This window comes from Leptonotus elevatus, chromosome 4, assembly GCF_054856555.1.
Source record: "Leptonotus elevatus isolate MCC_2025b chromosome 4, RoL_Lele_1.0, whole genome shotgun sequence".
Classification (NCBI taxonomy): Eukaryota; Metazoa; Chordata; class Actinopteri; order Syngnathiformes; family Syngnathidae; genus Leptonotus; species Leptonotus elevatus.
The window spans coordinates 12,173,451-12,188,740 of NC_141242.1; the positions used below are offsets into that span (position 1 = coordinate 12,173,451).

Below are 15,290 nucleotides of genomic sequence, written 5' to 3' on the forward strand. Positions count from 1 at the left end.
CCTCAGCAAACTTTAAGGTATTGCTTATATAACTTGTGAATTATTTTACGCAACTCTTTCATAAGATTCCACACACACGGCACACTTCCTTGCCAAAACCTGAAATATTTAACAGCTTCTTAGGGGAGAAGTGTTTGAAATTCATCACGTTTGTTGATCCGAGGCATGTGTAGTACGTCAATCCGCCCGTGCAAATGCAGAGCCGGGAGCAACGGAAGCCAACACATCAGCTGTCTTTTTAATCATCTTTCAGCATTTTCACAAGTCGTTGCGCACATTTCCTCGAGAGTAATTGCGGTTTCAAAGACGAGTGACCCTCTTAGCGTGGACACTATGTGACGTGTGTGATGTAAATATTGCTTGTGAAAGGGTTTTTTGGTTTCATCCAAAAGACTACAGACATCCTAAACTATCGAGCAGTGGTCGTGTATCACCGGATATCCACAAATTGATACTGACGCTAATAGAACACTCTGATTTTAATGGTGATTTGGAGATACAAAAAAATGTAAAACGTTGATGACAATAGCACACAAACATTGTTTTACATTGACAAAAATATGGTTCGTATAGCAACAGGCTGATTTTAGCTAATGCTACATTTTACACTATGTTCCCGACAAAACTGGGTGGTTGTGAGAGAACTGGTGCTGTGAAAGTTAAAGCGTTAACTCATTGATTAATCACAAAAAATGATCGCATTATTCATGCATTAATGCAGATTAATCACACTATTATTTTTAACCACAGATGATCCTTAAGCGTGACAGCGAATGGTTACGTTAAAGGTAGCACAAGTTGTGTTTGAGCAATAAACATAATTACATGCATTAAAGTAAAACTTTGAATAAATGTTTGCGTATGACATTCAGAATATGTATTCATGTCAAACTATTGGGGTCATTTATTTATTATTATGCAAATTATTAACTGATTAGAAAAAGAGGAGTGTGCAGTGGATCAAAAAATATTGAAGACATCCTCATAACATTAAATGTAAAAATAATTAACACATAACAGGTGCTCTTCAAATTTGGGGGTTAAGAAATGTTGATAGAAAAAAAAATTCATCATTTGACAGCTCTAGAGAGAACGCAAGAGATTATGATGGGCAAACGTGACAAGTCATGACGCCCAGTAAAAAAAATTAAAAAATTAAAAAGTGCCTGGACAATCACAGCACAGAAGAGAATCCTCATTGGACGTAATGACGCATTGAAACCTGACAGTATGTAATGGGGCATAGCACAACTTGAAGGCTGTCTCTAGTGGGACATTTATGCGGACAATTCACATTCGCCACCCACATTTCTTCTATAGCTATGCCATGCAATTTCATTTTGCTATAAACCTTTAATTTTTAAGTGTGAGAGTGATGCATTGCAATACCATGCACATTATTTGTGAATAATGAAATATTGCATGTTTTGAGACAAAAGAAGACAAAAATCTCATTCAGTGCCATTGACGGCTATGCTCGTCAAAAATCCATTTGAACTGGGCTGGCTGTGAATCATCTTGAGAAACTTGAAGGATTTTATGAGAACGTGTGACCGTACAGATCTGTGGTAAACAACGGGACGCAACTTCCTTGATTCGGCAGCCCCGCTCCAAAACGCATTATCTTGTACGCCGTGATTAACCATCAGAAAACGTATCAAGACTTGTTAAAGGAGGGACAACTGACCAAAATCCCACAGTGCACTACATTTCAGGCAAATTTGGCTGCTGTTGCCGCTGGGAATAGTGTTAAGTAGCCAGTTAGGGCAGGAAACATAAGAATCATTAAAAACAACATTGTAAGCACAATCCAGTAACAATGGCAGTGATTCTAAATACTTTAGAAACCATGTTTTTGCGCTACATTAAAGCTACCTTGCACTTCTGAACAAATTCTCCTGTGAAACTATAACAATAAAAATGTTTGTGTGCCTTTAAAATTATAAGTAAAATAGGATGTTTATAGCTGCGGTCTGAAATAATGGTGGACCAGCCAACACAATAAAATGCTAAAGTGCTAACAATAAAATGATCAGATTATCATTCGATCATCATTATCATCATTATACAGCATGATGACATAACAGACTCTTTGTAACAGTTGCTTAAAAAAAGTTCACTACAAAACAGTTGCCCCTAATTTGCACTAAAATGGAACTTTGATGTACGCCCTAATGACTTTGTGAAAATCTTAAGCTAACTGTGCAAAGTGATTATCGCGACATTATTGGGATTGTAACTTTTCCTTAAAAACGACCCGAGTGTCTCAAAAGTGTTTTTTCTACTGGAAGATGAATCATTTCTGCAGAGGCAATGCCAACAGTGTGCGTTTTCTACTGTGGTGCAAAAAATAAAAGGGAGTGATCATGGTGTTTTATATGAACCAGCACTTGAAAACACATAAAAAATTAAGCAGGCTGTGCATGAGTACCAGCCCAATTTACACTGTGAGAAAGTTGTAAACAGATAATAATTCAGTAGGCTTGAGCCTGTTTGTCATCAACCTTATTGGGCGCGTGTACCAAATGTTCTTAAGGGGAAAACATCTTTGAAGAACACTGCAGAACCTCTTAAAGAGCTCAAACGGATCAAACTATTAAAGGAAACACCTCATTAGGCTTCTTAACAGTGTCTTGTTTTTATTCTTTCCTTGTGTCCTCATTTCCACAGGGGGACACTAAATAACTCATTACAGACTAGAAGATGGGCTAAATATTGATATTGCCATATACTGCCGTTTCGAACTGTATACAATTATGTGAATCTTGCAATTGTATACATCCAGTTCCTTTCATACGGTGGCAAAGTAACCTGAATTTATGCGCAGTTCAAAATGCTTAGCAATAAATAATCTGCTTCATTGTCAGTTCATTTTGTGGTCTTTCCATTATTTAGTTGAACAGTTGGTCCTCTTTTCACATCAGAGTTCCGTTCTTAGGGCGCTGATGTAACCCAATTTTGATCGCCACCCTATGCTAACACAGCAGAAGAGTCACAATGACAAGAAATACTTGTATCATAAACACTTCTAGGACATAAATAAATTTAAAAAACAATTTCATGGAAAATAATAAGTACAACAGTAACTTTGCTTGCTTTCTGGTGCCACCTGATTTCTTCTTGGCTCGCATTCTGAAGCATAAACATTTTGCTCCCGTTCAGTTATAACGGCAATATCATGATATCACGACAATTAATACTGCCACAATATTGTTGTTGTCAAGTCACAATATTAAAAGCAACATCTATTCCATCACCCTCTGGGAGTTAGTTTATTAGTGCAGTTTAATTTTAATTATGCATGTTTTGTCTACCTACATTTAAGACCCACATTAATGGCCAGATGAGGGGGAATGTATCACGTTTGAGCTCCTCCAAAAATTGACTCGATCCACAATGTGTGTGTGCATTAGCAAGTAAGTGCCTCGAAATTAAGTGTTATTAGTGATTGTAGGTTGTTTATGTACATTGAGGTTTATGTTAACTGTCGTAACTATGTGTATAAGTATAATCTCAGCTAATTCGCATTGTGTCGCTGCTGTTATATACAAAAACACATTATTGTGGTGAGTTTTTCAATACTTTTTTTTTTTTTACAATATCGTGAGTTTTTATACAGTATACAGTAACAAACTTTTTTTTTTGCGCCAACCTCCCCACAATATCAATGATAATTAGCGTATTGTAAGTTCATATCTTGATACATCAAATATTACATTAAAAAAAACAGCAATTAGAGTGCTTCAACAGAAAAGTGTATCGTAATTATATTAACAACTTACTTTTTGGGGGGGGTTGTACACTTTGTTAGAACAAATGTACATAAGTTATCTCATATTTACTCTTTTATTAATTGCAAAGCATTTATTCAACAATGTGAATTTATTCAACCCTGTGACCTATGTTTGAACTGTGTGGGTTGGGGTCGTCTGGAGAGAAGAAGCTGCAAGTTGCAACACAGGAATTTAAACCTGACAAGATAGCGGCTGGAGCATTTTGCGGTTAAACTGTAAACTTTGACTGAAACTTTCCACGCTGGGAAAAGAACCTTTGCATTATTGTCATATCTGGGATGACTGTCACGTTTCTACTATATGAACTTCCCCTAAGCGTTAAAAGCAGCAATAGGCTAAATTAACCAGGGCCGACCCAATAAATAGAAGAAATTCGGCGAAGTGTGCTCCAGAACGGGTAGGAGATTGTGATCTGTGCACATCTCTGTTTGGTTCTCCTCGCGAGCAAAAATAATCTAAGCCTGTTGTCTTTCTTCTTGGTCTGTTGTTTATCAAATGTTCTAGGTTGACTGAACCTGACACACTTGACAATATCATTTGCATTGTATCAAGCTGTTGTTCTGCTGGCGTGGTTAGCGTGGAGACGATGTGGGTCTGAATCTCAGCTCAGGCTTTTCAGTGTGCCGTTGGTATGTCCTCCCTGTCGTCAATCCTGTCCTGCAACTTTCCTGACCCATTATTTCTCCTATGGTTGTTGTCGTGGGTGGATGACACGTGTCGTGTACGTCTTCCGGGTCAGCGTACCAAGCTTGAGTAAATATCAGACCACTCACACAACCCAAACATACCAGACTTTCGGTGTCAAGCAGCCCAAAGCTCGGCACAGATTGACTGGAAAGAGTACGCTGCAATTTGCACCCCCTTATGAAACCACATCTCATCTTCCCCTTGTGACCTCCTGTTGAACAGATGCGATACTTTGTTTGAGCCTCTTGGTGAACAAGTGGCTCACCCGTCCGCAGTAGGAATTGGTGGTGGTCCGGAGAGATGCTTCCAAAGGTTGAAGCAGTGCAGTCTCCATGTTGTCGCCAAAGGGGTACTGCAAATGAAATTGCAGACATTACATATGATACCACCAATGCTTTTTAGCTGTTGTATCATATTACAAAATGCATCCACCATAAACTGTCTGCACTTCGGGACAATTTGTCTGTTTTATTTGTGCTGGGAGTTTTTCTACACTTTCCTGCCAGGTGCAATGGCCCATTCCGATGGTATTTGATTCCTTTTTTTCAATACAAGCTGTGTCTTAATGATGAATATGAATCAAGTGAAGTGTGAGGCTATGTGCTCGCTAAGGTGTAATAGTATTTGGAGAAAAGTGTGGCATTGTACGCTCCTCCGGGCTCCTTTATTGTAAGCAAAATATCAAAGCTGCTAAATGAAGCAACCAAGATGAAACTTCCAGACAATACTACGGAATAGCGAGAAGCGATGTTGACTTTTGCTTTCATTCTTTTACTGCTCTCCTGTAAATACGAAGCAATCTCAATTTTACGGCACCTCATTTGACTCCTGTTTGGCCACGCATTAGGTTACTCAAAGCACACTTTCTTTATTATCTTTCATATAGCGCCACAGGCTGTAAGGCACCATTAACATCCTCGCATCGATTTTTATGTGGATGCTGCCGCTGCGTCGTCCGCATCGCCATCATGATGCCTCTAACTAGCATCAGCACTAAAGATTTTATAACTCTTTTGTGGGCCGGGCCAGGGTAATGGTAGTGCCCTTTATTGCAAGCGCCTCTGCTGGATGGGAGAGGCTGCCTGGAGACACGGGGCTGACTAAGGAGCACTTGGTGGGAGGGAAATGAAAGTTTCGACCGGAATTGCCTCCTCTAGGCTTTCGGAGCCTGTCCCCGAAGGACTGAGTGGGAACAAATTGTGAGTGGGCTCGACGGGCTGGAGCAATAGGAAGTGATAATAAAAGTGTGACATAAAACAGCTTGTAACCGGGGATGAAACGTTCTTAAGTCTCAAGCTTTTCTTTTTTTTTTTACTCCCATAGGCTGACTAATGATTGCATAGGAGGACTGTACACGCCTTGGATCATAAATTTCAACCCTGAAAATGATGTGTTCATAAGGATGAAACTTTGCAACTTGGTGTATGGGACAGTTCTATTAAATCATTTAAAATGTATGTACACTTTAAAATTCATCACACTAGGTCGCGTGCGATGGAGAGGAAATACGAAAATACAAAGGTTAGCTTAGCGCTAGCTAGCAGCTGGTATGACACAAGCGGATAGATATAGTGCTGTCCAAATTAATCGATTATTTGACAAGTACAGGTAATCGATTATCTAATTAATCGACAACCATTTTAATAATCGAGTAATTGTTTGGAGCCATTTTTTTTTAATTGTCCAAATCCTCAGATTTCAGCATATCCACAGTAATTGTTCACTCATTTCTGTAGTCCTTCATGAAAGAAGACTGATTATCTTCTGTGTTTAATCAAAATAAGACATTTGCAAACATCTGTTTTTTCTTTGGAAAATAATGACAGAACCGGTAACACAGTACAACATCAATCCCCCCTTTTTTTAATCACTATAATGAATATGAAGTATTAATCGATTGAATAATCGATACATTAATCGAATCTAAAAATATTCGATAATGACAGCACTTGACTCAGTACAAAATGCCTAAAATGATGACAAAGCAACATGGATTATAAAAGACCGTAATATACAGTAATGTATTTTGCTGTTTGCCAGTGTGCTGCCATCACACAAAGCGAACTGTACTGCTTGGTTAAGAATCTATTTTCTACAGTGCGTGTATCACTGCTTTGCACGGCGTGGCACGCAGGTTTGCTCCGTCAAAGTGACGGATGGCGGAATGACGGCCGAGCGCACCGTTACGTAGCCCGCTCGTTTACTTAAATAGCTGAGAACCCAGCCCGCGCTGGTGGCTGTCGGGATGGAGCCTGTGGCTGTAATGGATGGAGGCCAGCTAATGAAGGCTCCCTGCTTGTTGACTGGTGTGCGGGCAGATTAAAGGTGACCGGTTGAAGCGGCGAGGAGAGCGCTCTCCGGCTAACTGGATCTAACTGCATCAAGCAAGGGTTGAATAGGACTGTTTGCGTATTGATAAATATGATTAGCTTATTTCCCCTAACCTGTCATTTCTAGGACAGCTAAGTTTAGCAGATCAGCCTCAAAATTTGAGGTTGAGGGTTCTATCTGGGCTACAATATCCTGTGTGGACTCTGTTATATTATTTATTAGAGTTGGTAAAAGTAGGTGGTCCGTACCTGTCGGATGGCCTCATAGATGGCTCTAAATTCCGGCTGATTTTCGTCATGGTAAACTCCCCTGCTACCATGGAGGATGGAGACGCCATCTTTCTCAGCCTGCTGACAGTTGTGGCCGTAGACGCAGTGATCCGTACGGTAGTTCCACTTGCAGGGCAACACGTAGAGGCTTTCTGTAACAGAGCAAGAGCATTTCAATTTAGTGAGAGATCACTTGTTGGCCTGTCAAATGCATGCGTAGCTGTGCACCCACCTGGGTTGTGATGAAATATGATATTGAGAAGGTCCTGGTCCCCCCAGGGGATTTTAAGTTTATACTTTTGAAGGAGGGGCATCAGCATTTCACTCCATTTAAGCGCAACGGTAGTTATGTCATTCTGGAAGAATTCAAATGAAAAGTTAGAAATAAAAGTTTTTGCTTCAGCTGTGATCGCTCAATCTGCCAACACTTGATCTAAACTGAAGTAAACAGTTGCTTGAGTGCCTGTCTAAAACCAGGAAAGAATGATGACATTGACCTCAAGTGGGCAATTTTGGTAGTGCAGCTAACTTTCCTTGGGGATATTGCAGTACTGTACTGTAATTAACTGTAGTGTTAGTATAAACACATTTTAAAACACCATTTTAAAATATAAGAACATCCACCCTTTGATTTTATTTTATTTTTTTTACACAGCTTAAGCTGACTGAGGTTACTGATGAGCTGCCAGCTGACTTTGACGAGAGGCATGGCACATCCTGGATTGGTCAACAGCCAAATGATTTTTTCCACATACTGTAATACTTCACTTTAATAAATAAGTCAAATTTTACACCGCAGTGACAATCACCTTAAAAAGAGTTTCCCTGATGCGTGTCATGTTCATGAGTAGAACTCCTGAGTTGATGCCAGCGGTGCCATAGTAAGGGTGGCGGGCGAAACGGTTGTACCAGCCGATACGGAGGTCCTCGGTCTCCAGGGCCATGGCAGCAAGCTGGCTCGCGTTGAACTGGGAGAAGAAGGCCCACATGTCCTCCACGGGGCGCAGAAAGAGGATATCTGTGTCCACGTACAGCAAAGAGTCCACCTCCTTCAAGATTAGCTGGAAAGACAAGGCAACAATGACTTCAAATTGGAAGATTTGGAAAAAAGCGTCCCTGTTGCTGTTAAAAAATAATTGATGAACCTACTGGTAAAAAGAGCCTTTGAGTGGCGCATAGTTTGAAGAGCTTCTTCCACTCTTTCTCATTGACGCTGGGATAAGCGATGTGGTAGATGATGAAGTTAAATTTGGTCTGAATTGAACTCGGCCAGGAATGTAGCTTTAAAGTAAAGAGACAAAAAAAGATTATTATTATTATGTAAGACAATCTTGGAGACATTACACAATTTAATTAAAACAATTCCGAGGCATCTTCATAAAAGGACTCTTGATATTATTTGTTGAAATTGATCACTTATAAAACACTTGCTTAAATCACACAGAAGCTAAAGCTAAGGATGTGTTAGTGAATGCTAATCTGCACTAACACTGCAGCTCTTCTTATCTTTGGGCCATGTTTGCAGTGATTTTGTGACCGCAAAATCATCAGCTGCATCGAGATCCAGAACTCTTCAGTGAACTAAATACTTTATTTGGTGAAATTTATGACTTTTAAACATTTGCTTAAATCACTCAGAAGCTAACAATGTGGTAGCTAATGCTAATCTGTGCTAACACTGCAGCTCTGTTTACCTTTGGGCCGTGTTTGCAGTGATTTTGTGACGACAAAATCATCAGCTGCATCAAGATCCAGAACTATTCGGGAAACTAAATACTTTTTTTTTGGTATTTATCCTTATTAAATGAATACCTCACTGACAGTGTCAATCAAAACTATTAACCGTATAAAAGGTATATTTTTAGATACAGCTCTTATAGTGGATTTTACTGTACTATGTTCGTTTGTGCTGTGTCACTGGACTGGACACTCACCGCATTTTGGAAACTACCCTGAAGCTCGTCATCAGCAAAGATGTGAAATTTGATCGGCTTTTTGCTGAACAAGATGGCAGACTTCAGCATAGTTAGCGTCTCGTCCAGCTTGGGGCCACAGGCCACCACGGCCAGGTGAATGCTTTCATCGCCGCCATCTTCTGCTTCAGAGTCCATCCTGTCTCTTACAGTCAAGACATTCAAATTAGACCCAGAAATTCTGATATCAGTAAACTCACGGTGAGCCCTGTTGAGTTAGACTTGACATTAAGGTTTGGAGGCGAGGACTTGCATGCTAATAGTGTGCTACATCCAAAAAGTGCAAAATGTATGTTATATTAGGGTGGTAAACTAATATAAACTAACATGACTAATATAACTAATTATAATATAACATAAGCGTTTCACTTTTTGAAACAAATTATTGAAATAAATTGACTTTTCCTCGATATTCAAATTTTCTGACCAGCATCTAAAAATTCACATCTATTCCATGAGTAAATGACACTTCACGGTCTGTAAAGACAAAACACAACACAGCAACTGTGATTGTGCAATTAAAGCAGCTTGTTAAAAGCTCATTAGGCATTTGGGATGGCAGCAACAGTACTTGTATCTCACTGCGTGTGGCAGCCACGTGCAATGCTGCTTATTGCAGTCCGTAGAGATGCACAAAATCAGTCATACCTAGAGGATGATTCCACAAAGCAGTTTAGTCCACAAACATCAGCAGGCGACCTCCAAAACAGATTCCAGTAAGAGACTGACAATGAATTACACCTAATGGGGGGAAAAAAGACGGTTGTTAAAGTTTTGCAGTGTGAGACGGGATTAGTAAAACAGACTTCATTGCTAACACCGAGGTGAAGTTAGTTTTAAGTAGGATATTCGCAACACATTCTGAGTCTAGCCAAAAACATTTGTGTGCTCCTACTGCAAAATGTATAGATTGTATAAGTTACAGTTAAACCAACGAAAAAAAGTGAATACAGTACATACTGATTTTGAGTAAATAGGTCAAATGACTGAGAAACTATTGAGCTAAAATGCTCATCTTTACATGTAAAAATTCATAGAAAATATTGCGCGACCAGCACTGCAATTGGGAGCCCTGTGAGAATATGTACCACGGTGCCACCCTCTCATTTTAAAAAGGTGAATTCTAGCCATCACCTGACTTTTTCTGTGTATTCCTATGATCATTTTCTACAAGTGTAGCAAATTTGAGGTGGTTATTGTCACAGGAGCCCTGTGAGCATATGTCCTACTATCAACTCCTGTGTTGGCTGAGGGAGACATGGAATACAGGCTAAATAAGGGTCCCCGAGGACCAGGGTTGAGAACGAGACTAGTGACCGGAAATTAGCACGCCTCCTTACCCTAAATGCGGAAATGGTGATGCGTGCAGTCCATTGCTTTTCAACGACAGACCTTTTATTTTGAAAATCGACTGTGTATACACACTGTAGTGTATTTTTCTTGTTTTGTTTTTAACCGTAACTTCTAGAATAGGGGCGCTCGTAATGATGCTGGAGTAGTATGTGTGTAGCGGCTGGCATAAGCCTATATGCGTTTTCCCTGGAGCGAATGTCTCGCCGCTGTTAACAGGTGGTTTAAAGAAGCCAAAGTAATTAGCGAATTAGTAGCCTGAAAATAAACAAGATTACTGTACACACTACAAGTAAAGTACAGCAATAAATTACTCATCCTGAGTTGTATTATGTTATCATTTCGGTTTCAATTTTGTGTTTCTTATTTTTAGGCAGGGGGATATTACAGTAGCCGTTACTAGTTGTAAATGAAGTATCACGAAATGTAGTTTAGTTACCTGACCGGCTTGCGAACTCGACCGCCGGCCAATACCGTCCTCTTCTTGAAATCGTTACCCGTGTCTCGACTCCCTCCTTCGGGTGTCTCCAGCTCGCCAAGACCCCGCCCGTCGGTCTCCTCCGGGGTGGATGCGAGATGATTGAACACGTAGAGCGATGAAAAAATGGCCACACACAGGAGCCATGCACGCCTATAACATCGCATCCTGTGTGTCTTTGGCCTCTCGTAAGAATGTCGGTTAACCTCTCCCGCCTACATAAACTGATTTTAATCAACCCAAGTGATCCAGCGTCAGGTCCCGCCCACTCGTGTACCAAACGTGCCTTCACCCAGCTGCCAAGCGTGTTTGTTTAGCAAAACTACACAACACATGATCTACAAATAACAATGCGATTATACATTTATCCGTTGATAAAATGGGATCAAATTTGTTTAAAATGCTATTTCAACCATGTCATTGTAGTCAATGGGAAAAATTCAACAATTGACCGTTGAAAAGACTTTCTGTACTGTACTATATTACAATGTTGTTAGGTTTACCTGCTCACAAGCAAAATAGCCAATCAATACGGGTGAACGTATTGCAAGGAATCTGAATGAAAGCTCATATTTTTGTCTAACCAAAATATTACAAGCGTCATTCATAAACAGTGCATACCATAACCACAATAATCAACGTAGTGTTACCACTCCCACATATTTTTTTCTTATACATGCATTAAAAAACTCATACAAGAATCTACATTTATTTTAATTCACAGTATTTTACAATATAAATCATTCCATTGATTAAATCATGCTGCAAATAGATCTAGAATAAATTAAAAAAAAAGTTTAGTTCAATATTTCTGACTAAAATGTTAGACAGGAAAACAAGTATTGCATCCAAGGAAATGAGAGCAGATAAGGCCAGAATCTAAATGTTGATTGACTAATAATGACAAAGTAGGGGCACAAAAATATCATCATGAACATAAGATGCCATTCAAGTGCAAATAAACTTTCTAATGTAAACTACAACATGAAATAAACTTCACATTGCCTTCTTAATGCATCACTTGTTCACCAACAGTGTGATGTCACACCTCCCTATGTATGCTACTTAATATTCATTCGCTCAGTTTATCACATTCGATTTGGCTGTTCACAATGAGACCAGAAGTATCATCAAAACAAGTCCAACATGGAAGCCAATGCAAACATAATGGCAGTTATAGTATTAACTAACAAAACATGCATGTCAATCTCTGGTTGAGTGCATTTAGAATGGCTTTTGCCACGTTGGGAAATCCGAGGATTAGCGAGCGTCCCCGCTGACTGACATGCCCTCCCCCCGCGGCGACGAACACCGTGACACTCCTCGCTCAGTGTTGTCGGGGCTCGAGCCGCTTTGACTGTGCAGGTCGGCGGCTGTGCTGCTGGCGGGAGTAGACGTAGGTTTGGCTTTCTCCTTAAAGTCTGTGATTATTACTGTTAGGTCACCGACTGTGACCTCCAAATGCTGAGCGCTGCTTCTGTCCACGTTTTTTAACCTCGGTCTGGAGAGGCAAAAGAAAAAATCTGGATGAATTGTTTCCCAAACTTAACAGAGCAAAGGCGCATATTTTACATTAGAAAAATCTCAAGGCACACGACCAAACAAAAATACAGTGAAATAATTATGATCTCATCTCAATGTACTTTACTCACAAATTTACTTGGTGTGAAATCTAACTAGGCCTGTTTAGTTCAACACAAAGAGTATTATTCAGTTGTATGAATGGCAACAGGACAAGACACGTTAATTGTATCTTCCGCTATCTTTTTGGAAGAGCATTTAATTGTTTGGCCTGTCATTATGTTGCTGCCAATGGTAACTGAAAAAATATACATTATTTGTAGTAAATGAAAAAATATTCAGAGCAATTTAGTGAAATTGGATCATTTCCGCCAGACACCTGATAATCTAATGAAACATAATGAACTAATACTGATGAATGTGGCTATCAGACGAATAAATACCTCATCTTTTTTAGGCTTTTTTTCCTCAGCGTGAGTTCTTTGTCACTCTTCTCCGATTTTTCTTTCTTCTCCTTCCTTAGCAGCGTGGGCGGCGGCGGTGCAAATTGCTGATTTACTTGCTGTACGAGCAACTGGGAAATGGGCCGTGGTTTTCTAAAAACAAACAAAAGGACATGAGTGTGACGGTTACACTTGAGTGTATCTGCAAGACAGTTGCATGAGTGTGTTCTATGGGTGGTAATTCAAAAATGATTACATCTCTGATGATGCCAATCAAAATGTAATTAGTATCTTTGCAGTGGCAGAACAGCTGTAATGGATCTAATTAGAAAAGTGACATTGTTAAGTATATTAGCATGTTCTCTAATCTCTCCACAGACCACTAACAAACACGCAACGGACAAAATGTTAGGCAGGTCTAAGATGTAAACACATTAACTCATTCACTGCCATAAATTCATTCCAAAAAAAAGTTTATTAAAAATTAGGGGCAACAGGCGATTCAAATCTTTTTATCGTAACTAATCGCATGACTTCACTAGTTAACTCACGATTAATCAAACAAATTTGTATCTGTTCTAAATGTACAATAAAAAAATTCTAGGTTTTCATACTATTGTCAACAAAAGCTATAGCCGTCAATGGCAGTGAATGAGTTTAAAAATAGAATTTGTTGGGCACCTAAAATGATTGGAGGAGGAGGAAAGCAGGCTTTGTGGTGGAGTGGAACATCAGTGGCAGAAAGGAGGAAGCTAATGACTAATCAACACATCTAATTCCAGTATTCAGCCTGGGACACATGGGATTGTGGGATACGTTACTATTTTTAGTACAAAAAGCACGGAGCCGTTTTTTCCCCCCCTACCATCCTACATTCATTCAAAACCTAGGGACCCTTTTCATGGTGCGTTTACTGTACTGGGGGGGAAAGCAAGCACTTTGTTTTGTGTGTACAACTAAATAATAAACATCCGATACAAACTGACTCCAGCGATCTTAAAGTCGTCTTGACACTTGTGTAAACACAATACAGCCTTTCTTTTGTCCAAACGTGACAAGATTTGACACTTTCTTACCGAGTTGACGTCCCTTTCCGGACATCGCACATCGTGCACTTGAACGCCTCGGCGGTGTTCCTGAAGGTGCAGACGCTACAGTCCCAGTAGCCATCGTCGGCTGGCGGCTGCTTCGGTTGCCGTTTCGGCCTTCGAACAACACAAAAACAACAAGCTTGCCGTAAAAACCGTGTGCGGATAAAGTTAAATCCAAAGCGCTACGGCTATACGGTTTTAAACTCTGAAGTCGTCCAAACGGAAGAGCTTTCAAACACACGGCTGCCTCGCATCTCACAAGCTAATCGCCATGTAAACAGTTCGGTTAAAAAGAGCTCCATCAATTTCCCCGGGTGGTGCGACTCGTATTTCATTCGATCGTTACCTTGTAGGACTCTTCTTGTCACCCATAATACACACGTTGCCGTCAGTGTGGTTAAGGGGCTCAAACGTTACCATTAACAAACAAATAAACACATCACGTTCGGCTGCTACTCCGCTGTCGTTGTAAATCCCGTCGACGACGGTCATGTGACCGGCGTCCAACAATCACGTTTCACGTGATCGCTACAGCGCTCCGATTCAGACAAACTTTGTGGGAAATACTTTAGAAAACACAGCAATACTAATCTAATATGTGTATCGTTTTAAGTCAAGTGTATTTTGTCTTATTGAAATGCTATTATTTTGGTCTTGCATTGAGGCAGTATGGACAGTCACACTTTCTCAAGTGTCCACCAGGAGATGCGGTTTCCCCAAATTAAGATTTATCAAAGAGCAGACGCAAACAAAAACAACGCGCATCACATAACGCATCACTAAAACAAAATTACAAAATTCATAAGGGAAATCAGCCATGGTCTGTGTAACAAAATCAATATTTATGACAGAATGTATGTTTTGATGTTTTCAAGCGGTGTGTAGGTAGGAATTTACAATGTTTGTGAAAGACTGGCAATACAGTAGGACAAATATTGAACAATAAACTTGTCAAATTCTGTATTGTTTTTTAAAAGCTACAGATCTTTCGTTTTCTCTTTTTTTTCTAATTTTTTCTTTCCAATTATTATTATTTAGTAGCCTGGTTAATTATGTAGTGTAAAAAGACCAGGAAGGCGTCAGGGCCGATGAGGTGTTCTCCTGTTTGAAAGTCTGCACTGACCAGCTGTCTCCAGTATTCACACATATTTTCAACAGATCTTTGGGGCTGTGTGAGGGCCCATCCTACTTCAAACGCTCCACCATCACTCCGCAAGAAAACGGCAATATCAGTCCTGTGTTACTTTCTACACCCAGTTTCACACTGCAGTTTTATACATCAGTGATCACTGGGAGCAAGTCAGGGTTTAGTGACAGTGTCTTGCTTCTCAAGGACACATGGACATGTTCACC

The 15,290-nt window shown here is 40.0% G+C and overlaps 2 protein-coding genes across 3 annotated transcripts; both read right to left on the reverse strand.

Moving 5' to 3' along the window:
- Positions 1–498: 498 nt before the first annotated feature.
- Positions 499–11,091, reverse strand: gxylt1a (glucoside xylosyltransferase 1a). Of its 2 annotated transcripts, none has more exons than XM_086074812.1 (8): positions 10,902–11,091; positions 9,703–9,795; positions 9,016–9,199; positions 8,231–8,362; positions 7,891–8,142; positions 7,314–7,437; positions 7,061–7,233; positions 499–4,833 (listed from the first exon to the last, which is right to left on the reverse strand). In XM_086074812.1, exons 1-8 carry the CDS (start codon positions 11,027–11,029, stop codon positions 4,672–4,674), a joined length of 1,248 nt encoding a protein of 415 aa, XP_085930938.1. In that variant the 5' UTR covers positions 11,030–11,091; the 3' UTR covers positions 499–4,671. The 2 variants fall into 2 exon arrangements, with proteins under 2 accessions (XP_085930938.1, XP_085930937.1); XM_086074811.1 differs by having other exon boundaries at positions 10,844–11,091.
- A 484-nt stretch (positions 11,092–11,575) lies between these two features.
- Positions 11,576–14,449, reverse strand: LOC147175551 (YY1-associated factor 2-like). Its single transcript, XM_086073873.1, has 4 exons — positions 14,284–14,449; positions 13,923–14,051; positions 12,847–12,999; positions 11,576–12,383 (listed from the first exon to the last, which is right to left on the reverse strand). The coding sequence occupies exons 1-4, from the start codon at positions 14,427–14,429 to the stop codon at positions 12,143–12,145; spliced, it is 669 nt and encodes a 222-aa protein (XP_085929999.1). The 5' UTR covers positions 14,430–14,449; the 3' UTR covers positions 11,576–12,142.
- Positions 14,450–15,290: the final 841 nt, after the last annotated feature.

What these genes read in the sequence shown, in the direction of transcription:
- gxylt1a (XM_086074811.1), bottom strand. Translation starts at nt 11,049, where the DNA reads ATGCGATGTTATAGGCGTGCATGGCTCCTGTGTGTGGCCATTTTTTCA. An exon ending in CGAGTTCGCAAGCCGGTCAG is followed by an intron (nt 9,796 to 10,843) that starts GTAACTAAACTA and finishes TCCCCCCATTAG; the next exon opens with GTGTAATTCATTGTCAGTCT. An exon ending in CTCAAAGGCTCTTTTTACCA is followed by an intron (nt 8,143 to 8,230) that starts GTAGGTTCATCA and finishes TTGTCTTTCCAG; the next exon opens with CTAATCTTGAAGGAGGTGGA.
- LOC147175551 (XM_086073873.1), bottom strand. Translation starts at nt 14,429, where the DNA reads ATGACCGTCGTCGACGGGATTTACAACGACAGCGGAGTAGCAGCCGAA. An exon ending in CGGAAAGGGACGTCAACTCG is followed by an intron (nt 13,000 to 13,922) that starts GTAAGAAAGTGT and finishes GTTTGTTTTTAG; the next exon opens with AAAACCACGGCCCATTTCCC. An exon ending in AAAAGCCTAAAAAAGATGAG is followed by an intron (nt 12,384 to 12,846) that starts GTATTTATTCGT and finishes TTGCCTCTCCAG; the next exon opens with ACCGAGGTTAAAAAACGTGG.